This window comes from Chlorocebus sabaeus, chromosome 4, assembly GCF_047675955.1.
Source record: "Chlorocebus sabaeus isolate Y175 chromosome 4, mChlSab1.0.hap1, whole genome shotgun sequence".
Lineage (NCBI taxonomy): Eukaryota > Metazoa > Chordata > Mammalia > Primates > Cercopithecidae > Chlorocebus > Chlorocebus sabaeus.
In genome coordinates, this window is record NC_132907.1 from 15,575,072 (window position 1) to 15,598,739 (window position 23,668).

Below are 23,668 nucleotides of genomic sequence, written 5' to 3' on the forward strand. Positions count from 1 at the left end.
GAACGTGTCTCTATAAAACCCATGACTCCTTACTTCCTACAGCATAAATTCATTCATAGTCTGACTGTGCAGCCTCACCCTTTACCACAACCCCCTATAAGCCCCACACTATAGCAGCTATATAACATAGCATAGCATTTTCCAAATAAACCATGATTTCTTTTCTTTCTTTCTTTCTTTGTTTTTTATAGCAGTTCTTCTCTTTGTCTTTCTGATGGGCATCTACTCTCTATAAGTCCCAGCTGTCCAGCTCAAATATGTCTTCCGTACCCACATGGTACTTCTACCTATATTGTTATATTTTATGTCCTTTACACTGCTAGTCCTAGGGCTAGGAGCCCAAATGCTGATTTTTAATAAAGACATCAAAGACTATGAAATAGAAACAGCATATGCCAAAATTAAAGAGCTTGACAGGGCAAAAAATTGAAAGAAATTAAACAATTAGTTGAGATAACATTTTAAAAGTATTTTTAAATGTTTATTATATTTAACTGTTTGAAGGAATCATGAAGAAGGAGAAATTAAAAATATAAAAGGAGGCCAGGTGCAGTGGCTCACGCCTGTAAATCCCAACACTTTGGGAGGCCAAGGCGGGTGGATCACGTGAGGTCAGGAGTTCAAGACCAACGTGGCCAACATGGTGAAACCCCGTCTCTACTAAAAAATACAAAAATTAGCCGGACATGATAGCAGACACCTGTAATCCCAACTACTTGGGAGGCTGAGCCTGGACAATTGCTTGAACCCAGGAGGCAGAGGTTACAGTGAGCCAAGATCACGCCACTTTACTCCAGCCTGGGCAACAAGAGCGAAACTCCATCTCAAAAAATAAATAAAAAGAATAAAATAAATAAATAATATAAAAGGAGCAAGGACTTAAGAAGGAGATACTTGGGGAAAAGCTACCTTTGGAAATAAATAGAAAGTTTGTTTTTTCCTATCTGGGATGAATACATGAAAATTTAAATCTATAAATAATGGAATGTTGAGCTGAAAATGAAGGTAAAGCAAGAGCGCGATACCTTCAATGTATGACAGGAAGACAGAATATTTACTCAGGATGGTGTAATCACCATGAGTGCCAGCTCACAAGAGTCCATTGTTAAATATTCAGGAATTTCATGATCTGTTTGTTAAGCCACTGTTAGCTTAAAATCTGCCATGTGGAAATATTTACACCACAGTAACTGGCAAATACTATAAATCAGGGCTTTTTGTCCCCCATGAAGTTTACTGGGTTTACTGACACATTACCAGTAAGCTTCAAGGCTTTCATAAAGGCTGAGCCAAAAATGCTTCCAGATATTAGTTAAGATGAGGTGGAAGTTGGAGAGCATGATTACGCTTTGGATCTTGTCAACCTTGTTCTGTGTTTCTCTCCAGGAAATCTGTGCTTTAAAACAGAAAGGTTGGCTGGCTAGAGGGTGATCAAAGAAATGGAAATTAACAAAGTAGGCTTTATGATAATAAATTTAAGACATTGGAGCGAGAAATAAAATGTTGACAGTGCCACGAAGCAGGGGCAGAGGCAATTTAGTCATAAACTAATAGAGAAATAATGTACTAAGTAAACATGGTGGAATTGTGATCCTAGAAAACCCTGGTTGGAATATAGAGTAATTTTTGTAAGTATCATGAGGAAGAAGAAAGATGCCAGGCAAGGGAGTTAGTTGTTCAGTAAAGAGTCTTAGGATATGACCATACTCATAAATGGAGGAGAGGGGAGTATACTGTAAAGGAAGGTAGTGAACTGTAAATTCCAAAGATCTAAAGGCTAATTAGATTGTACCTTAAAGTTGCTTAAGAATGATGATAGGCAATATAGAGTGACAGAAGAACATGAGCCAAGTGCTAAAAACAGAGAGAGATGAAATTGTTCCTAGGAGCCAATAGATAAATTGGTGATTTGGAAAAGGCAGACTCACATTTAAATAAGGAGAAGTAGGCCCGGCACAGCGGCTCATGCCTATAATCCTGACACTTTGGGAGGTCAAGGCAGGTGGATTGCTTGGCTCAGGAGTTTGAGACCAGCGTGGGCAACATAGAAAAACTGCATCTCTACAAAAAATTAAAAATTAGCCAGGCGCGGTGGAGCACGCCTTAGTCCCAACTACTTGTGGGGCCAAAGTAGGAGGATCTCTTGAGCCCAGGAGGTCGAGACTGCAGTGAGCCGTGTTTGTCCCATTGCACTCCAGCCTGGGTGACAAAAAAGACCTTGTCCCCTCCAAAAAAATAAGAAGCAGAGGATGAATGGTAGGTAGATAATGAACTGAAGGGGACCCAAGAGAGCAAAGTTGTATTCATTCACTAAATGAAGTAAACGTTTACTGCCTTAAAAAAATCTCGGTACTCAGCAGAATTAATTCTCATCCCTAGTGATACTGGGCATTCTATCAGTGGCCATCTGCAGTGCTGCATTACTCATAGGCAGACCAAGCAGGGCCTTGGGGACATGTGTTCTGTGCTTAAGGCAAAGCAGGAACACCAAATACGGAGGAAGCTTTTCAAATAACTTAATATTAAATATTTCCAAAAAATCAAATAATTATTTATCAAGAGGAAATCATAACTTGGTTGTACTTCCTTATACTTACTTTATGGTTTCATATTATTTTTATGTTTAATTATATGGTAGGTATTGGGATAGAGGGTTTAGAATAGTACAAGCACTAATCTTTTCACTACTATAAGGATCCTGTTCTGGCCCTGGCTGTCTGACTTCGAGTAGAGAGTAATCTATTGGTGTTCTTCAGAATAAGACAAAAATATCTGTTATAGATGTACAGCATCTTCATGCAAGTGAGTTAGTGAGCTTGTGTGAAAAAAGAAAATATTTGGATTTAACTTTCACTATTAATATACACACTCAAGGGCTTACTTTTAAACGTAGGTTTTCTGGTTTTTCATTTCTTAAATTATCACAGCAATGTGGTATTAATACCGTATCATCTCTAGAAAAGAGCTTGGTGAAAAGCTTGATTTGAAGAGAAAGAGGGAGTTCGTTACCCACATCTGATCCCCACAAATTAATAGTCTTTGGAGACTCGTATTAACAAACTTTTTTTGCATTTATTATATTGTTTTCTAGTATCTAATTAGAAAAGGGTGGAGAAGTGGCAAGGGCTGTTTATCAAGTGTTGACCCATACTGCATGAATGTAGTAGCCTGAACTTGTCTTAAAAAAAAAAAAAAAAAAAAAGGTACATAGCTTAGAAATTGTATGTGTAAAGACTACTGATTTGAAAAATTCTGGTTTCCCATTTTTTATGTACACAAATATATATATATATATTTCTACTTACAGAATAAGTAATTAGTATCATGCAATGTGTACAACTTACCTGAAACCAGTGTAACTTAAAGCAGTTATTCTGTCTAAAATCCTCTTGACTAAAATCTATCTTCTTTTGTGTGAATCCAAGTTATTATTATTCAGTTTTCCAGTACTTAAACAGACATAAATTTTTTTATCCTTTACTATGCTTTGTGATACATTTTAAAACTTAATAAAAAATCATGAAATAAATTCATTTTAGGTCAGTGTCCATATTGCTACATGAATCAAAAATTTTTTTGTCCTATTCGTGTTCCAGATACCATACTCCTCAGCATCTCCTGGGAATTATGTAGTAAGTACATTTGGGTTTGTTTGCTCATAAGAATTGATGTTACATTTTATTTGGGCAATGAAATAATTGTCCAGATGTTAAGAAGAGCCCCTGTGTATTGGCCAAGAAGTGCACATCTTGAGTTGTTTCATCTGCCAACCTCAGTACATATGTTGATGTTCATTAGTGAAACAGTTATCAATCTGGCCAGAATTGCCCTGAGTACTGTGTTTTACTTCAGCATATGTTTCTGAAAACCAGTACAATACACTCTGTCCAATCATGAAGAGAGTAATCCCCAGTTACACAATAATATGCTTGAATTTGCAGTTCTCCAGGAGAATAATCTATACCCCCATGCAACCCTATGCGCCACACATAGCGTCTAAGACATTAAACTTTCCCCCAATCACAAATGAATTAGACGGCAGAATAGTGACTAATAATTTAGAGGAATCATTTCATTTTTTGGTCATTCTTTGAAATTGAGAACACTTATTTTTATCATTATTACCATTTAGTACACATTAAAATTTTCCAAAAATTCATATCAATGTGAAACCAAATTAACAAGTTTTATATGGCCTCCTGAGTTTACAAGTGACCTTTTAATCATCATCACATTATGATCCTAGCCACATCTCAAGGTCAACATAGAGGAAAATATGTTACACCATTTAGAGGGAAACGCCTAACAGGGAAACAAGGATAAAATGATAACAAGGGAAATCTTTCCTACAGAAATGTTCAGAGGTGGTGGCTAGCTGGAGGGGAAAAAAGGAATGCATAAGAAGGAAATCAGTGAGCATTTCACTCTCCATGGAAATAGTGTTTTATTAACATAGTGAAAAGCACACATTGCTTTGGACCTGTGAACTTAGTGTTCAGTGTTCATGTAAGCTATAAAATTAAGCAAGTCTTTCTTTGCATTTTCTATGAAATAAAAATGAAAGTAAGAAAATTTGTATAAAACCTGTTTTTTCTTAAAGTCACTAATGAATAAGGCTGATACATCATTTTATGAAATTATAGACATTTATTTAAAATAAATTTTAAGTTGTGCAAATACAGATATTATTTGAAATAATTGGCAGGTCTATAGCCATACCACCCTGAATGTGCCCAATCTCATCTGAAATAATTGGCAGGCTGTATCTGTACCTTCAGAATGAAGTTAAAATTTTGCCATTTAAAAGTTAATTTGATTGCTGTATATAGAGCATCTGAAAAAGCCTAAAACCCATTGCCTGACTTATCTATTTTGGTTATGTGAAATTATTGAATTAACTTTAGAATTACCTAATCTCCATTTCAGTTTGATTGTGTAGCTACAGCCTCAGTAACCCACAGCATTAGTCAACTTTGCCTTTCATTTCTGATTGATGTGATAGTGGAAGGTACAGTGCTCCAGAAACATTGCAATTGATGCTGACAGAAGAAAGAAATGACATCAGTGCCTTTTTTAAAAAATATGAATCAATAAGCAGATATCTTCATTTTTAAAGATATTTTCTAAGTGAATACTATTTTAGCTTTCTATAAAAACTAAAAATACATATGAATTATTTCTGTGGTATGGATTTTTAAAGGCCCTGTTGAATGGTTTCTTCTTAACCTCATTGTAACTGATATAATTAAGTCGTGAATAATGAATTAATGTTACAGGCTCATTGTTTTTGGAAATTTGTCAAAACAGTCTCAACATATTTAAGCTAAATTATGTTTTGTAGAATATTTAAATGATTGTACATTCAAAGAAAGTAAATTATAGAGAAAATGTATTTCTGTTCTTATTTTCAAATTGGATTATTATAGATATAAGTCTAACTTCTGTTTTTTCTTATGCAATGCCTTATTTTTACTGAAATTTTGTGTAATTATTTAGGGTCCTCCAGGAGGTGGAGGGCCACCAGGAACACCCATCATGCCTAGTCCAGCAGGTATTGTAATCAAACTAGCCACATGGGTATTTAGACTATAGAAATTGTGCATGAAATAAAGGTAGTAGTAGTCATGTTCTCATGATGGTTAAAGGAGTAGAGGCAGCAGGGTAGGAAGAAATATAGTGTTCTTAAATAACTATTATCCAGTTAAGCATTTAGAAAATTCCTATGGTGTGGGTGTCAGATTTAATCAGGATGAAAACTGCTGATCTGTATGAATTGCCCAAAAATGTGTCAAACTTAAAGATTTATTGAGACTGAGAAAACTATCCAAATATTCTACAATTTAGAAAATTTCTGAATAAATAAAACATTAAATACATAGATTCATTAGGTTTCAAATGCCAAATCAGTCACGAGATCTATTATTTTACTAAGATGAATGAAGGATGAAGACATACTTACAGTATTATTTACCCTATTAGTCAGCTAATAAATTCACTGTGTAATAATAAAAGTTTTTTATCTTCTAAACTGAAACATCAATATTTTCATAATCATTTTATATAATTAAATAGTTTTATCGTTTATTTTTGAGACTTTAACACAGACTATTAAATGTGTCTTGAGGTTGTTAACAGCAGAAGACTAAATTGGCACACCTCTCTTAGAAAATGCTATGATAAAATGTGTCAAGAGCCATGAAAAGGTTCATACCATGTGACTCTATAATTCTAATACTAGAAATTAGACAGAGATACAACCCAAGATTTATGTAGAAGAATGTTTATTTGTTATACTCAAGAATAAAACAGTAGACACAAACTTCATGCCTAATTCAATGTTAGTGGAACTATTAAATTAATGTTTAAGGTGGAAGATGGAGTATAATAGAGCCATTATTATTATTATCAAAGAATTTGTAATGACATGGAAAAATAAAATCTCATGATTCAGAAATATAATCACAGTTTCATTTGAAACTATAACACAAATCTAGAAAGTAGAAAACAAAGAAATAGGCTAAAACTCTATCAGTTATTATTTGGGATGATTAAGTAGATGGGAAATAATAATTATAAAGTATTTTTTATTATGATGTTTTACTGTTAAACTTGTATGTTTTTAACTGGCTTGTTGAAATTAAGATGGAAGCTTGAAATTCAGTATCGTTGATCATACCAATAAAAATTTTTAATTTTGAGCCCTTTTAATTTAGAAAAATCATAAACTTGATAATTAATACAAAATTTTACTTTGCTTCACTGACTCCTTGGATATTTAATGGTCTGTGTCCTGAAGGCATCTTCATTGAAAATGATACAATTCATTGAAGATAGAATTATATCACCTGATCATTTTGCCCATATTTACATTCTTACGTGGTGAAGTTAATGTTTAATTTATGAAGGTAGCATGTGAATAATAAATGCTTCCCTACAAGACTAAAAAAATGTTTTTGGAGCAACACTGAACATTGCAGGCAATAAATAATCTTACTACATCTTCCTTTCAAACCAGAAATTGCCACAAGTACATCTTCCTAGTCTTTTTGCATACTCTTTTATGTGTTCATCCTGTGTCACAGTCACTCCTCTAATACTCAGCCAGCACCCCACCCACAAGAAAAGAGGTCCCAGGAGGTCCACTTTATTGTAAAGTTTTTCTGTACATAAAAAGAAGTCAGACATTTTCCAGTAAATACACACACACACACACACATATACACACACACATATATATACACACACACATATATACACACACACACACATATTTTTTTCTTTGTTGACACAGAGTCTCTGCCACCCAGGCTGGAGTGCAGTGGCACAATCTCAGCTCACTATAACCTCAGCCTCCCGGATTCAAGCGATTCTCCTGCTGCAGCCTCCCGAGTAGCTGGGATTACAGGCGTGTACCACGATACCTGGCTAATTTTTGTATTTTTAGTAGAGACAGGGTTTCACCATGTTGGCCAGGCTGGTCTGGAACTCCCAACCTCAAGTGATTCACCTGCTTTGGCTTCCCAAAGTGCTGGGATTACAGATGTGAGCCACCTCGCCTGGCCATAAATGCCAATCTTATCCCTCTCAAATTTTTTCTGTAGCAGATGAAATTATATTCTTGATTAGTCTTTAAAATGATAAATTTCTTTTCTTTCTGCATATTTAAAATATGTAACCCATCTTCCTTTCACCAAGAGTAAGGCCAATACAGTTGAAAACCCATTTGAAGATTTCCTATGTTTAAAAAGCAATCCAAGATTTTTTAAAGTTAATCGTGTGTGTGATCCAACAGTTAAATTTAAGTTAGCAGTACTTACTGTCTTTAGTACACAAGATGAGTAAGGCATGGTCCCTTTCCTTCTCTCTATGAGCTTATTATATCCTAGTTGGAAGCAGGAGGAAAGAATAAAGCAGTAAAATATTCCTATAATGGAAGGCAGAACTCAGTGGGAGGGGAGCACTCATGCACTTGCAACTACCAGGAAAAAAACCTCACAGAACACATCACATTTGAGATAGCCCTTCAGCAGTGAGTAGAATTGCAGTGTGTAGAGACTGGGCTGTTTGGAGGAAGAAAGAACAAAATCATGAAGGTGGAAAGGTTGGTCACCTGCAGGAAAAAACCAGTAGCCTGGGTTGACAGGAATACAGCATACACAAGGATGTAAAAACAGTTAAGGCCACAAAAGTAGGTCGGGACCTTCCTTAGAATAAACAAATAGGGTCAACATGAGGTGGGCACTCCAACTTTTTCAACATTATGATATATTCAAATAGAAGTAAAATACAGTATTTAGATTTATGGGTCATTGTTGACAGCCAACCAATAAATGACATGAGACCTACTCTGTAAGTAATGCACACTAAAATAATAAACTTATTAATGTCTAATGAGTAATCACACAGTAAAAGGAAAAGTAATTGCCACTCTATGGTTACCACCATGAGAAAGTAAATGATACTTACCTTCTGTCTCGAATCACCACAAAAATTTTAAACACATCTTTTTCTCAAAATGGGCCTACTGGCCAGGCATGGTGGCTCACACCTGTAATCCCAGCACTTTGGGAAGCCGAGATGGGCAGATCACAGGGTCAGGAGATCAAGACCCTCCTAGCTAACACAGTGAAACCCCGTCTCTACTAAAAGTACAAAAAATTAGCCGGATGTGGCTCACACCTGTAGTCCCAGCTACATGGGAGGCTGAGGCAAGGGTTCCCGCTTGAACCCGGGAGGCAGAGGTTGCAGTGAGCCAAGATCGTGCCACTGCACTCCAGCCTGGGTGATAGAGCAAAACTCCGTCTAAAAAACAAAATAAAATAGACCTACTACATTATATTTAAGAAAATTATATAATGTGGAAACATAGAAAACCATAATTTATCATTGATATTTTCTCAGTGTAAAATATTTAGCCTTTCACTCTAGGTTTTATATTATACGAACATGTATGCTCAGAGACTTAATTAGAATTAGCTAACAGACATGAAACATAAATTTTTTAAATACTGCACAATGTTACATATATTTATATGGATATGTAGTACAGATATTTTTACTAAAATAAATAAAAAATAAAGTGAGTGAAAACATTTCATCAGAAATTGTGCTGGAAGAAGCTGGCTTTTAGTTCAAGCAAGAGAATTACATTATTCTAATTGTATACTCTGATCTTTTTCTTTTGGAATTAAGCCAGGATAGTCCACCAGTTTTCACTAATTATTAAGTAAAAAAGCTGTTTTTTAAATTTGTATATAGGAAACTTAAAGAAATAAAACTGAAAAGCAACTGAATCTGAATTTTAAGAGATATTATATATTATATATACACACATACACACACATATAATTGCTTGAAGTGAAGAAGTATCTTTTTTTAAAAGAAAAACTTTACTATAATTTTTAAAATTTCTAATATTCCTTTTACATTAATTATTGAAGTGATTATTCCTCATACCTAATTTATGGCCTCAGAATGATAATTTTGGGGTCAGCAAATGACTGGGTATTTGTTTTTAGTAATGACAATTTCAAGTGTTGCAGCTTATATAGAGAGGTGTATGTATGCAAACCATCTTTGATCGTTACTTTGTGATGAATTGGGTATAGATTCTAAAGAAATATTTTAATTAAGTAATACTTTGTTTCAGATTCAACCAACTCTGGCGATAACATGTATACTTTAATGAATGCAGTACCTCCTGGACCTAACAGACCTAATGTAAATATGAATTTTTTAAATTTTTGGAATATATTTGAAGACTTTCAAACTCTGAGTGCATTCCATGTTCTGTATATTGTTTAAACTATATATTTTATTATCCAGGAGCTTATTAGATATTCAAAAAGTCAAATTCTTTTCTCTGAGCTGGGTTAAAAAAATAGTACACATATATAACAGAGACTTTATATCAATATAATTTAAAAGTAATTATTATATGTTAGTTTCATCTTATTTTATTGTAAATAATTAATGATATATAAAATGATGTTATATATAATCATTTATATTAACCTCATTTTTAACATCACTTTTTTCATTGTGATCTTTTTTTGTCCTGATAAACTTGAAAATAAAGGAGAAAGTTGGCTATGCTTGTTTTTTTTAGAATATGAAATCTAGAGTTTAAATATGGAGCTAAAGCAGTTATTACAGGAAGAACTTGGGTGTTCTTAATAAAGCATTTGGTCGTGATTCTTCCACAGAAGCTCACAGGAAAACATTTTATTTATCTATAAGGCCTACATGTTTACAAAAATATTTATAACAGATTATAGTTAATACACATGTGTATATAGGGTAGCAGAAATCAAAGAAAAATCAGAAGATATGTATGTTATATGCTAAACTGACCAAATATATATACCTATAGTTTTAGCGTCTTTTAAAACACTGTAGGAGCCAGATAAAAGTTCACAGTCTACTAGGCCTACCAGCACCAGTTTCTCAACCCATATCTAAACTATGCTTTTGATAAAAGCTAAATAATAGCAGTAAGTTTAAATCAATTTCTTTGACTTATCTTACATCAGTGAGGCATGCATATTCCAATTTGTTTACTGAACACCAGCCTGTGTGCTTTTAGATAGTCAATTTTACCAAGCAAAATTGGCATTCTCTTGGGGAATGTTATAAGCGTGTGTTTTGTATTGCCCACAGTGATAGAAGGCCATTTTATTCCCACACAGAGGTGGTGAAGTACAGGGTTGCCTGCCAAAGGCAGTTATTTCTCCCTAAAAGCCTTCATGATTACTCACCACCACCACTCCATCCACACACACACACCATAGTCAATATTCTGCAGCATACAACATGGTAGAAATGCTTTTGGCATGGGAAATTTGAAGAGAAAGTGTTTTCAGCGGGCTGTCTTACCTGTAAGTGTAAGGTAATCATAGGTAACTTGTCTTTGAACTGGGCTCCAGGTTTCCTCAGTGTTCTAGAGAGATGAGAGGAAGACTGAGTGGGCGGGCCATGAGTTCTCTATCACCAACCCCATCATAGCACACCTGTTTTGTACCAGGCTTCTAATGTAAGATTTTACCTGAAAAGAAAGGAAAGAAAAAAAGAATTCCACTACTTTAAAAAATGTTAAGCAGAATGGCCTTGGAATGTCTGAGTGTCATTGAAGTAACATGGTTGAGACTGCCAAGAAGAATTAGCTATATTCAGCAATCCCCAAGGAGCGAAATGTATTTAACCTATAAGATGAAATTATTTATTATATCCATTTAAACAAAGACAGATTGCCTGCTAAGAAAAATGTTAATGTTGTCATAATGACATTGAATTTTTCTTATTAATAAGCCAATACCCTTAACAGCTTCTTAAGAACCACCTTTGGTTTTCGATAGAAAATTTGTCAATATCATAGAGGAAAATGCTTATCTTCTAATTTGCACTGGAATTTATATAGTTTCTGAGTATATCTGAAGAAGAAAAATTTGGAGATGATTGAGGATTAAGCTAAACCTCTATATGTGGAATACAGAGAAAATGATATGAGAGAGGTGAACAGTCCAGGTAGAGAATCCACAAGGCTGAAAAACATCAAGTAAAAGATCTCCATAGCTTGAAAGTAAAAATAAGTTGTGGCAGTGTCTTGTAATGTTAAATATATTGTAAAATTGAGATAAGCCATTGTTTTCAGTGTGATTACAGTGATTTTCTTCATTTTTAAAATAGTTTCCAATGGGCCCTGGGTCAGATGGTCCCATGGGTGGATTAGGAGGAATGGAGTCACATCACATGAATGGCTCTTTAGGTAAGGCTTTTCAATTTGATGTTTAGAATAAATTCAGAAGAAAACCTTAATTCTACATAGTGGATATTACAGTTTCCAAAGTTCTTCCATAGCCAGCTACTCATTTTTAAACACTTCAACTTTTACCTCAAACAGATAGTTTAATCAACATTTTATTAGTTATAACTATAGATCACTTGAAGATCAGAAGTGTGAGAATTGTTCTAGTTCATATTCACAGTTATTTACTTTAACCTATAGAAATCTCATGTCTTACCATAAAAGGAGACATTGCTGCTGTGGGCACGTGTCATGCTTGCCCAACCCAGAAGGCTGCAGTATTTTTGCAGCTGTTTTGTTGTTGTTGTTGTTGTTGTTGTTGTTGTTGTTTTGTCGCTAGAGTTCTATGGACACAGTCACAGAAGAACTTCAGTTCTCTCCAAAAATTTCTTAATTTTTTTGAATTTTTATGTTTGCCTCCTTTTTAACATAAAATTGTTAATCATATTCTGGATAATTTGAATGATTCTCTTTTAAGAGAACACTGCCTACATTGTCTTCGTGATAAAGACCATTTCAAATATGTGACTGACGGTTGAAAACATACTTTATAGGCCAGGCGCCATGGCTCACATCTGTAATCCCAGCACTTTGGGAGGCCGAGGCGGGCGGATCACGAGGTCAGGAGATGGAGACCATCCTGGCTAACACAATGAAACCCCGTCTCTACTAAAAATACAAAAAATTAGCCAGGCGCGGTGGCGGGTGCCTGTAGTCCCAGCTACTAGGGAGGCTGAGGCAGGAGAATGGCGTGAACCTGGGAGGCAGAGCTTGCAGTGAGCTGAGATCGCACCACTGCAGTCCAGCCTGGGTGACAGAGCAAGACTCTGTCTCAAAAAAAAAAAAAAAATTATCTGGGCAGGGTGCCGGGTGCGTGTAATCCCAGTTACTCGAGAGGCTAAGGCGGAGAATCGCTTGAACCCCGGAGGCGGAGGTTGCAGTGAGCTGAGATTGCTCCATTGCACTCCAGCCTGGGTGACAAGAGCAAAACTCCGTCTCAAAAAAAAAAAAAAAAGAAAAAGGAAACATACTTTATAAATTATGCGTTCTTACCATATGAATCTAAATAGCTGCAAGGTGAATGAAAACTCTTAACACTAGTGAGAAATACAGACAAGTGTTGCAAAATTGACTGGGTCATACCACACAAGATAGTTATATTTGTTTTGCATTCACATAAGTTAAATGCAAAACAAACAAACAAAAAACACTTTTTATGTTCGTATATGTTTAAGTAACATGACCATAAACTAATTTAAAAGTTGACAATGGGGGTGGGAGTTATGATTTTTTTTTTCTTTTGGAAAGGGTTCATCTTTTATGTAAGTTAGAAAAAATATGTTCATGAGTAATTTAGGTTATATAGAGATTTTGCTTCCCCACCTAAGGTCAGGAAATGCCTCCCTCTGATACTTGGAAAATCTTTCAATAATCAAGAAATTATTTGCAGTACACTAAGAGACTTTTGAGCTTTTAAAAATTTATACTTATTTTGCCTAGATTGCAAAGTCTTGGTTTGCACTGTCCAATTGCGTTAGCCACTAGCCATGTGTGACTATTTGATTTTAAATTAAAAAAATTTTAAAATTCAGTTCTTCAGTTGCACTGCCACATATCAGGTACACAGCAGCCACTTGTAGCTAATGACTACCTTAATGAACATCACAGAGAAACGTTTCTATTATTGTACAAAATTCTGTTGGACAGCACCATTCTTGAATTTTATTTTCCAATTTATTGCAAAATAATTCACTTTGCAAGATTGTTATTTGTAGAACTATTCACAAAAATATATTTGGTATAGTTAAAAGGCTCTCATTATCATAGTCACCAGAATATAATTTTCAGAAGATTTTTACCTATGGTTGGCAACTGGCTCATTGCTTTCTATAATGAACATTACTGTACATATTATATATACACATATATATATGATTGCATATATGCATTCAGTATTTAATCATTTATTATGCCTGTTTATTTGCAACTTAGGTTAATAAGGGCTAGCTTTATTAGTAATGCTGACTGATACTATGCCACTAAAATGTTATATTATTTTTATGCTAGGAAAATTGTCAGAAGTAAAATTGTTTAAAATAAAGTTAATATTGTGGCAAAGATCTGATTATTGTTCTGTTACCTAATGTACGATTCTATTTCTTTTTTTTTTTTTTTTTTTTTTTTGAGACAGTCTCATTCTGTCACGTACACTGGAGTGCAGTGGCGTGATCTCGGCTCACTGCAACTTCTGCCTCCCAAGTTCAAATGAATTTGCCGCCTCAACCTCCCAAGTAGCTGGGACTACTACAGGGGCCTGCCACCATGCCCAGCTAATTTTTGTATTTTTAGTAGAGGTGAGGTTTCCCCATGTTTGGCCAGGGTCGTCTCGAACTCCGGACCTCAAATGATCCACCCACGTTGGCCTCCCAAAGTGCTAGGATTACAGACCTGAGCCACTGTGCCCGGTCTCTATTTCTTACATAAGAAAAGAAATTAATATTGATTGTTTATTTCTTCCAAGGATCAAAATAAAAATATAATATTTAAAGACATTTTTAATTTTGAAGAATTGTCATGAATATTCATTGCTATCAACTTTTTAATATTAATACTTAGCTTTTGGTTATTATAGTAAAGTATGGTTTAAAATATTGTCAAACATTGTTGCAAGTGTTCATTTTATATTTTATCAGATTTACAGCATCATTTTCAAAAAATATATGTAGATATCTATATGTTATATATACATTTTATATTTTTAATTGGGTAGGGTATATAAATGGTCTTCCTAAAATTTCACATTCAGGAATCTATGATAACAACAGTTTTCTTCATGCTTCCATAAAAAAAATGATTGGGAACTAAGGAAAGAACTCCTTGCATTTTCCATCAGATGGTACTGATTCACTATACTGTATAAAAGAAGAGGAATTTTTTCAGATTTAAAAACTCAGGAACTATATGCTGGAAAATAAATATAATATACTTCACTTATTTAAATTAAAGGAGTGTTTAATTTATAAATGAAATCTTACTTAATAAAGGCTTTATTTTTATATTTTGTTTCAGGCTCAGGAGATATGGACAGTATTTCCAAGGTGAGTGCTGTGTATTCTGTGTTGTTTTTAATCAGAATTTTGTTCTTGAACAGTAGTTTGAAAGTAGAAGACCAGATATAATTAATTGGAAGTTAAGAATACTAATGCATATTATCTGAGGAAAGGGTAAAATAAGTCTTTTAAGAATGTTTCTAAATATGCTAAGATTAATTAACAGGACATACTATACATTATTAATTGACACCCAAGTAATAACAAATTTAATCACATTAAGATATTACTTATTTGTAAAGCAAACTTACAGAATTTAGGTAATCTTTTGAAAATGTAAAGATGTCTAAAGAAATGTGAGGAGAGATAAATTTGAAAAAGTGGTCATTATATATCATAAGGGCATTGCATTTACATACCCAATTCATCTTGCAAACCTTCATTAGAAAATGCTGATTTCCACAATAATTGTTCTAGTTCCCAAAATAGAGTAAGAAAGTGATTAGAGGAAAATTATATTAGTACAAGCAGGAAAGTGAGCCTTCCATTAGTATGTGTTTGCATTTTCCCTCTTTCAATAGTTTGAGTATCTAAAGTGAATCCTTTACTAAAATGCCTTATATTTTTGAAGAATAGTATCTAAATACTATTTAGGTCATGATGAATTTAAAATAGTTCTCAGTGAGTCAAATATATCTAGAATTACTGATGAGAACTAATTATTCGCTACCACCAGAATGACTCTCTTAGAAGTCTGCTCTATATCAATAAATAGAGAAATTCATTAAGGGATGACTTTATATTTATGTATAATAATGTAAAATTCCTGCTGCCAAGAAAAATAAAATAAGATTGATTGAGCTAAAAAACATTTTAAATTAAGACTTCAAGTTTTAAAAATTATTTAATTGGAATTCTGGCATTATAACTCTGTTGCCTGGCTGCTTTTCCTCACAAGCTCCACATGTATTTTGGATATCTATGTTTAGAAACAATCATGTTTAGAAAAAATCAGAAAAGTCTTTTTCTTTTCTAAAAATAGATAAATATTTATAATGAGTACTAGCTTACCTCTGTGAGAAATGGTATTTATGGAGCCGGTTTTCAAAACAAAATTCCCTATGTAACTTTATTAGAGCCTTCTCTCTGGACCTTTGCAAGTCAGATTACCATGAATGTGTTGGCTCTCAGATACTTCTTTTATTTATTTTTTTATTTTTATTTTATTTTATTTTATTTTGAGGAGTCTTGCTCTGTCGGCCCACACTAGAGTGCAGCGGTGCAATCTAGGCTCACTGCAACCTCCCCTTTCCGGGTTCAAGCAATTCTCCTGTCTCAGCCTCCTGAGTAGCTGGGACTAAAGGCTCATACCACCAAGCCTAACTAATTTTCGTATTTTTAGTAGAGATGGTGTTTCACCATGTTGGTCAGGCTGGTCTCGAACTCCTGACCTCAGGTACTCTACCCGTCTCGGCCTCCCAAAAGTGCTGGGATTACAGGCGTGACCCACTGCACCCAGCATCTCAGGTATTTCTAACAATTTAATTAGCCGAATTGTGCTTTGTGGTCACCAGTGAAATTTCTGATGCCATATTTGAGAAGCATATTCTTGTATCTACAGATGGATTCTTAATTACAGAGAAGTAGGATCATCCAGATAGTTTTAGGCCATCTTCCTAAAATTTTTACTAACTACCAAAAACCTTTTACATAAGATAGATATAAACAAAATTCCATATGGGAAAGTAATAAAATTCTATATGGGAAAGTACTTTATAATTTGTAAAAGTTTAAAAATTTTTTAAAGTCATAATGGTGAATTAAATGTCTTCTAATCTGCCCTCATGTCAGATCGGTTGCTATTCCTTTTCTGCTTACTTTCCCATGCCTGTTTTTGGATACAAGTTTTTCCACCATACCATGCCCAGTCCTCATAACACTCTCTTACCTAATGATGCATTGCTTGTGCTCTAAGCAGTAACTGACCATCCAGTGTGTACCTGTGTGTGTTGGGTGTTGCCTTCTGCACTATGGGGACATAGAAAAGACTTCTCTAACAACAAACACGATTTCTACACTCAAGTGGTTTATTCTTAGGCAGGAGTTCCTTCATTCAGTAAATGTTGACGCACTGAGGCATTATGCTGGGCTCTAAAAGTCCAAAGATAAACAAGATATGTTCTCTGCCCTCAAGAAGTTCAGTTTAACAGAGGAGCTCGAACAAATAGGATAAATAAAAACTTTTATAAAGCAAAGTTCATATGCATTTAAATTAACGTAAGATTTATCCCCCAGTAATAAACATGCCACTTAACAATGTGCTAGAATTGACTAGTTAAATCTGCCTTCAGATGAGTTCCTACGCATCTCATTTCTACACTACATCTGCTCCAGGTTCATTGGCTCTGGGCTCTAAGCTGGCCGACCCTGGGTGATGGTACCATTAGTGCCTGTTGCACCATAGTCACTTTTTCTCTTAAGATGCGTCAGCAGCATCGTGCACATTGTATACCCGCTGCCCCAGATTCTTTCTCTCCCTGCCTCTTTCCACTCCCACCCTAATTTTTTCAGTCTTTGACTCCGAGGTATGCAAGTCACAGTCTAACTCTGCTTTTCCCACATTTCTTCCTTTTCCAACACATGTTCAGCTATCTCAAGAAGCTTTCTTCTTCCTTTTGTTTTCCTGGCATCATTCATTATTGTTCATTTCCATCCTGTTTTTTTCTAGTAATTTTATTTGTGAATCAAAAGACAGCCTTGACCATATTGCTTAGTAATTTTTTTTTTTTTTTTTTTTTTTTTTTTTTTGAGTTGGAGTTTTGCTTTTGTTGCCCAGGCTGGAGTGCAATGGCACCATCTCAGCTTACCGCAACCTCCACCTCCTGGGTTCAAGTGATTCTCCTGCCTCAGCCTCCCAAGTAGCTGGGATTACAGGCATGTGCCTGTAGAGATGGGGTTTCTCCATGTTGGTCAGGCCGGTCTGAAACTCCTGACCTTGGGTGATCCACCCACCTCGGCCTCCCAAAGTGCTGGGATTACAGACGTGAGCCACCCCGCCCAGCCATCGCTTAGTAATTTTTAAAGTCCCTCTTAGGTCTCTAGCCACAGCTCTATAGTTCTCCAGTTAAATCTGTATTTTGTCAGCACCAGTATCACATATTTTTTTAAAAAATTTTTACTCCATTTTAAATGTTGTGTATAAGTACTACTTCAATTGTTTTTCTACTTTTTATTGCATAGATACTCTATTTTATCCACTTTATATGTAAGATAAAGAAAGAGTACTGAATTGAGAATCAGAAAACCTGATGCCACTACAGTACTTACAAGTTGCAGGAACACGTTACTTAATCTCTCATAGGCATAGTTTGCTTAGCTGTAACATAAAACTTGTAGTTCATTCCCTGCCTGCTTCATAAAATTGTTGAGAATCGAGTGTGAACATATGTTAAGGGCTATGAAGTGCTATACAGACATTGAATATCTTTCTTCTCATGAGCTGTACAATCTTTTGTGGACAAGGCTAGGAACTCACACTGTCAGTTGTACTTTGATGGCACTATTTCAGTAAGCAAAATGAATTCACAGCTTCCAATGAAGTTTCAAAATTATTTCTTGCTCAGTTGAGCATTACCTAGTAAAACCGATGTGCCTCGTTCTCAGAACGCAGAGTTTATCTTTAATCTAGAAGACTTTTAAAGATGATATATGAAATTCCTTTCATCCCTTTAATAACTGAGGGGTCACCCATTTAATTAATGAAACAAAAAATCTTTTTCCTTGGAGTTGGGGTTGAGGGTAGAGAGAAGTATATGGTTTGTTTTCTTTTTTTTTTTTTTATTTGACTCAGAGTCTCACTCTGTCGCCCAGGCTGGAGTACAGTGGCACAATCTCGGCTCACTGCAACCTCTGCCTTCCAGGTTCAAGCAATTCTCCTGCCTCAGCCTCCTGAGTAGCTGGGATTACAGGCATGCACCACCATGCCCGGCTAATTTTTGTATTTTTAGTAGAGATAGGGTTTCACCAGGCTGGCCAGGCTAGTCTCGAACTCCTGACATCGTGATCCACCTGCCTCTGCCTTCCAAAGTGCTAGGATTACAGGCATGAGCCACTGTACCCAGCCGGTTTGTTTTCTTAGAAGAAAAGCAGCTAAAGAAATTCTGCAGTTCACATTAACATATCTCACATTTACATTTTTGAGTTTGAAAAAAACATGTATGTGAGAAGACAAGCTCTGATCATATCATATTTAATAAATTATCAAGAAAATATTTTCAACCTGAAGTATTCTAACCTCAAGAACTTTGGTTCCAGTTAGAGATCCTGCGCCATTCACAAGGGAGCTGGTAGATGACTAGAGATCTACACCATCATCTCAGGTGTGCTGACCTGAGTTCTAGCTCAGTTGTACTCACTGGGAGAATGACTGACAGTTTATTCTTTGAGGGAGCTAGCAGAGTCAAAACAACACTCTAGAAAACTCACTGTCCGCAGCCTGTGAGAAAGCAGTTCAAAATCCACTACTTAGAATAATGTCATTATTATTTTATTCTAATTATAGGCAGAGCCACAGTTTCTACAAATGTTCACTTTTTTAATTTGAAAATGGAAAAATTTAGAATTTTAAAAAGTTTTAAAAGGTTTGGAACAATTTTTAAGGATAGGAGAAGGGATAATAACTTACTAATTAAGAGAAGATATGAGCTGGGCACAGTGGTCCACACTTGTAATCCCAGCACTTTGGAAGGCCAAATGGGGAGGATTGCTTGAGTCCAGGAATTCATGACCAGCCTGAGCAACATAGTGAGATCTCGTCTCTGCAGAACATTTTAAAAATTAGCCAGATGTGGTGGCAAACATCTGCAGTCCTAGTTACCCAGGAGGCTGAGGCAGAAGCATCACTTGAGCCCAAGAGTCCAAGGCTGCAGTGAGCTATGATCTCACCACTGTATTTCAGCCTAGGTGACAGAGACCATGTCTCAAAAAAAAAAAAAAAAGAAAAGAAGATATGAAATACCTGCTAGATGAAATCAGACCAGGAAGTCTAACAGAGTTAAACATGGCAGTCAGAGGAAATTGTGTTTGTGGTGTATTATGTGTGTATGTGTGTGTGCGTGTGTGTGTGTATAAACATTCATGTATGACATCATAGCTTAAGAGAAAGAATTTCCAGCTTGAAGAAATGATAAGTGAGAATGTAATAAAATTTCTTGAAGTTGGAATCAGTATAATCCTAACCATATTTTTTCAAGCAAAACTCTTAAAGTAGGGAATAAAGTACACATTCATTGAAATAACTGTAACCGATGAGCCTAATGTATCTAAAAGTAATCTTGTTACTCTTTTGTGCTGAAGCAAGTAGAGTGACTTTTTGACCAACCTAAGTCCTTTTTGTACATCATATTCTTGCCTTGCTGATGAAACCTACTGGACAGATTACACAAATACAGCTACAGTTAAATGAAGCATACACACAATTCATTGCCACCCACCCTCCTAACCTGTTCTGGGATGGTTTTTGGTACCACTATCTTAGCTGTCCCTCAGATGCTAATATTGAATGTGCCCTTTAGCCCATATCATCATGTCACTCAGTGATTACAGACAGCACAGTTTTCTTAAGACGTCCCACTGAGGAGCTTCTGTTGTTTTCCAATTTTGCGGAGATTACTCTAGTTAAAAACAAACAAACCAAAAAAACCCGGTTGTCCTATCACTTCAAGCTTTTCAAATATGGTCCAGTAGACTGAATAGGAATAGGTTTCAGAGATCTGATTTTATCTCAGTTTTGTATGTTGAATGTATCCTTTTAATCTTCCTCTCAGTGTCCTTAAATACCCGTCCCCACTACATACACACACACACACACACACACACACACACACACACACACACGAGTATAATGCTGAGCCACCATGCTATGAAGAGGTTGCATGTAAAACAGAAATAATAACATTGGAAGTATTTTGTATGTATTTAAATATTAGCAATGCAACGTTACTTTCACATTCTAAATATTTAAAAATCAACACTTTGAGTTAGGAATCAGGTTTGAAGTTAGCCAAACTTTCAGAATTATAAATCAAGAAATGATATATGGCAAATGTGCAGCAAAGATTTAAAGCACCCTGAGTCTGAGATACGCTGCTTCTCTCATGGCACTTTGTATACCACAGGGGGTATGAATGTTACACAAGAATAAGAGGGTTCATTTCACTCCTTTGTTTGACTGTGTAAAATATACGGCTTCCGACTGCATCCTTGAGTTTTCTTATATATATGTATATATATATTAGATTGTATTTTATTGTAGTATTACCAGTTTCTCCATTATATATTAAATGACAAATCCAAAAGAATTTATAAATTATGAGTAAATCTTATAATATTTTTTATAAATTAAGTTTCCTTTTTGAGCTAAGTAAGCATTATCATTCCTATTTTCAAGGTACAGTTTATTTAACTAATAACTTTAATAATTAATGAATTCTAAAATAATGCAGTTAGTTAAATTTTACTTAATTTTTTTCCCAGGAAATCAAGATATTCCGATTCATTTCAAAGTATAGTTGCTTTTCTATATACTTGGGTAACATTTTCAGAGAAAAATTTATCAAAAAAATAGAATGCTCTTTATGCTGTTAAAGTATGTTTCCCAAGTCCTTGGGGTTTCTTGACATGGAGAGCTCCAATGGACTTCAGAGGATCCTTGTTCTCAGATCCTCCCTGCGGGGTGCACAGCAAGACAAGACACAGTGCATTTCTACCAGCTCATCTACCTGTCTCTGCTTTACATTTTAACCATTTTCTTCTGGGAATAGCTCATTCATGAAATGTTAATTTTTATGATTCAAATTGTTGTGGTTAAGACAAAATTCTCTGAGCAAATTTCTTTAAAACAAAAAATCTAAAAACTAATTCTGAAACAATATAAATAGGAATAGCTTAGGAAAAAGTATCTAAACTCTTTCTTCCATTTGAAATAACAAATAAAAATGTTTAATTCTGAAGTTTTTTTTTTTTTTTACAAGTTAATAAATTGGACCTTGAAAGAATTACAGTTATACTACTGTGTAAACATGGTTTATGTCCAGTGTCATTCTATATTTCCTGTTGATGTGGAGTATCAGGTATCCTGCCATGGCTAAAATTGTGCGGTAGTAGTGAGACTAGCAAATTTAAATAGAATTTGAAGCAATGCACTGCTAACTTGGTGTTTGATTAGATTGCTAATAGCAGTCATTTTATCTTCAAGGAAAGTTCCAGAGTAAATCTACTCTTAAACTAATGATAGGAAAATGTTCTAAAGCAGTTTTCTTTTGAGCCCCCTTTTCCTCTAAAAGTACATAATAAATTTTCAAGTCCTGAGGTGTCTCTTGTTCTTAACTACAGTAGTTAGCTATCTTTCTTTTTTCCTTAATGTTCATGTAAAAATGGTTGAAATAGTGTTATCTGTATACTGCATGTAGAATTAAAAGGAAATGTTTATTAAAACAGTGACCTTTCAAAGTTTGGTTAGTGAAATGACTAAGGGAGTTATTGTTCCATCTTGTCTTATCAGTGGGTAGGATCTCTTCATCGTGCCCCTGCTGGGAATGTTTTAAACTCTCCAGAGTTTTAGGAACTCTATAAGCTAAGGGTGGGAAATTGAATAAATATTGATTCTGAACCTAAGAAAATAGTTGTGGTAGGTTATTGGGGTTTTTTTGTTTGTTTTTTAGATTTTCATTTGGGAAGGCATTAGTACTTGTCAAAGTGCAAAGAATGAAATAGAATACGTGGTAGAAGTCTAAGATTAAAATTATAAGTATGATTTGTCCTTAGGGATGCTACTATAGATTCAATATTCAAAACAGTACAATGCAAGAGGGAAATTAAAATCTTCAACAATGCCTTGTTTTCTAAATCTTGTTTACAGAATTCTCCCAATAATATGAGCCTGAGTAATCAACCGGGCACTCCAAGGGATGATGGCGAAATGGGGGGAAATTTCTTAAATCCTTTTCAGAGTGAGAGTGTAAGTATTCCCTTGACTATATTACACCCAGATTTTATTTCTGAAGCTCTTCTGCTAGAATAAATGCATAAAGCCACTTGTACTGCTGTTTATCTAGAGTTCAACAGGTTTATCTTTTAGAAGTCAGGAGAACCTTTAAGTGGATTATCTTTGAAAATAATTTTTAAAACAAACTTTTTCTTTTTTACTCCTATTTTGTGTACATAGTTAGAAAAACCGTAGTAACAATTTTCTCATTGAGAACCTCCACTGTAAAGGAACAAACTGGAAACAGGTTGCCTATTTGATACTTTTTATAAGTTTTCATGCTACTAAAGTGTCTCAGATTGCTGCAAAACTAGGTCTGTTTCAGTGCTGTCCTCAAAATCTAAAAAGTCTGTTCTTACTTTATATAGTAGACCTCACTGGACTGAGGGCCAAATTGGCGGTCTGTTAACCTGAGCTAAATACCCAAGTCACTGCTTGCATGTGATTGTACTATTACACAAAAGTTCATTCCATTTCTCCATAGAAGTAGACAGAACCAAAAAGAGAAGCAATAAAATTCATTCATTTAACAAGCAATTACTGAGCACTTACCACATGCCAAGGCAATACGCTAGGTATTGGAGAGACCAAAAAGACAAAATGGTGCCTTTTCTCAAGGAGTTCTACATAATGTAATGATTTTTTTACATTAATATTTCACATTAGAAACCCCAGTGGAATTTTTTAAAATACAGTTTCCCAGAACTCTCCCTAGACTTAGTGAATCAGAATTTCCAGGAGTGGGGCTGGGCATACTTGAATGTGGAAAAG

At 35.0% G+C, this 23,668-nt stretch overlaps 1 protein-coding gene across 16 annotated transcripts in view; it reads left to right on the forward strand.

The window, feature by feature from the left end:
- Positions 1-23,668, forward strand: part of SSBP2 (single stranded DNA binding protein 2) — a 323,926-nt gene that overhangs the window by 291,552 nt on the left and 8,706 nt on the right. For 13 of the 16 annotated variants that reach the window (XM_007977098.3, XM_007977074.3, XM_007977107.3 and 10 more), the window contains 6 exons: positions 3,597-3,632; positions 5,497-5,551; positions 9,650-9,720; positions 11,686-11,764; positions 14,873-14,901; positions 22,772-22,870. In XM_007977098.3, coding sequence (XP_007975289.1) covers positions 3,597-3,632; positions 5,497-5,551; positions 9,650-9,720; positions 11,686-11,764; positions 14,873-14,901; positions 22,772-22,870 — 369 coding nt within the window. The remainder of the gene's footprint in view (positions 1-3,596; positions 3,633-5,496; positions 5,552-9,649; positions 9,721-11,685; positions 11,765-14,872; positions 14,902-22,771; positions 22,871-23,668) is intronic. The other 3 variants (XM_037982164.2, XM_007977115.3, XM_073014639.1) reach the window with 1 other exon arrangement.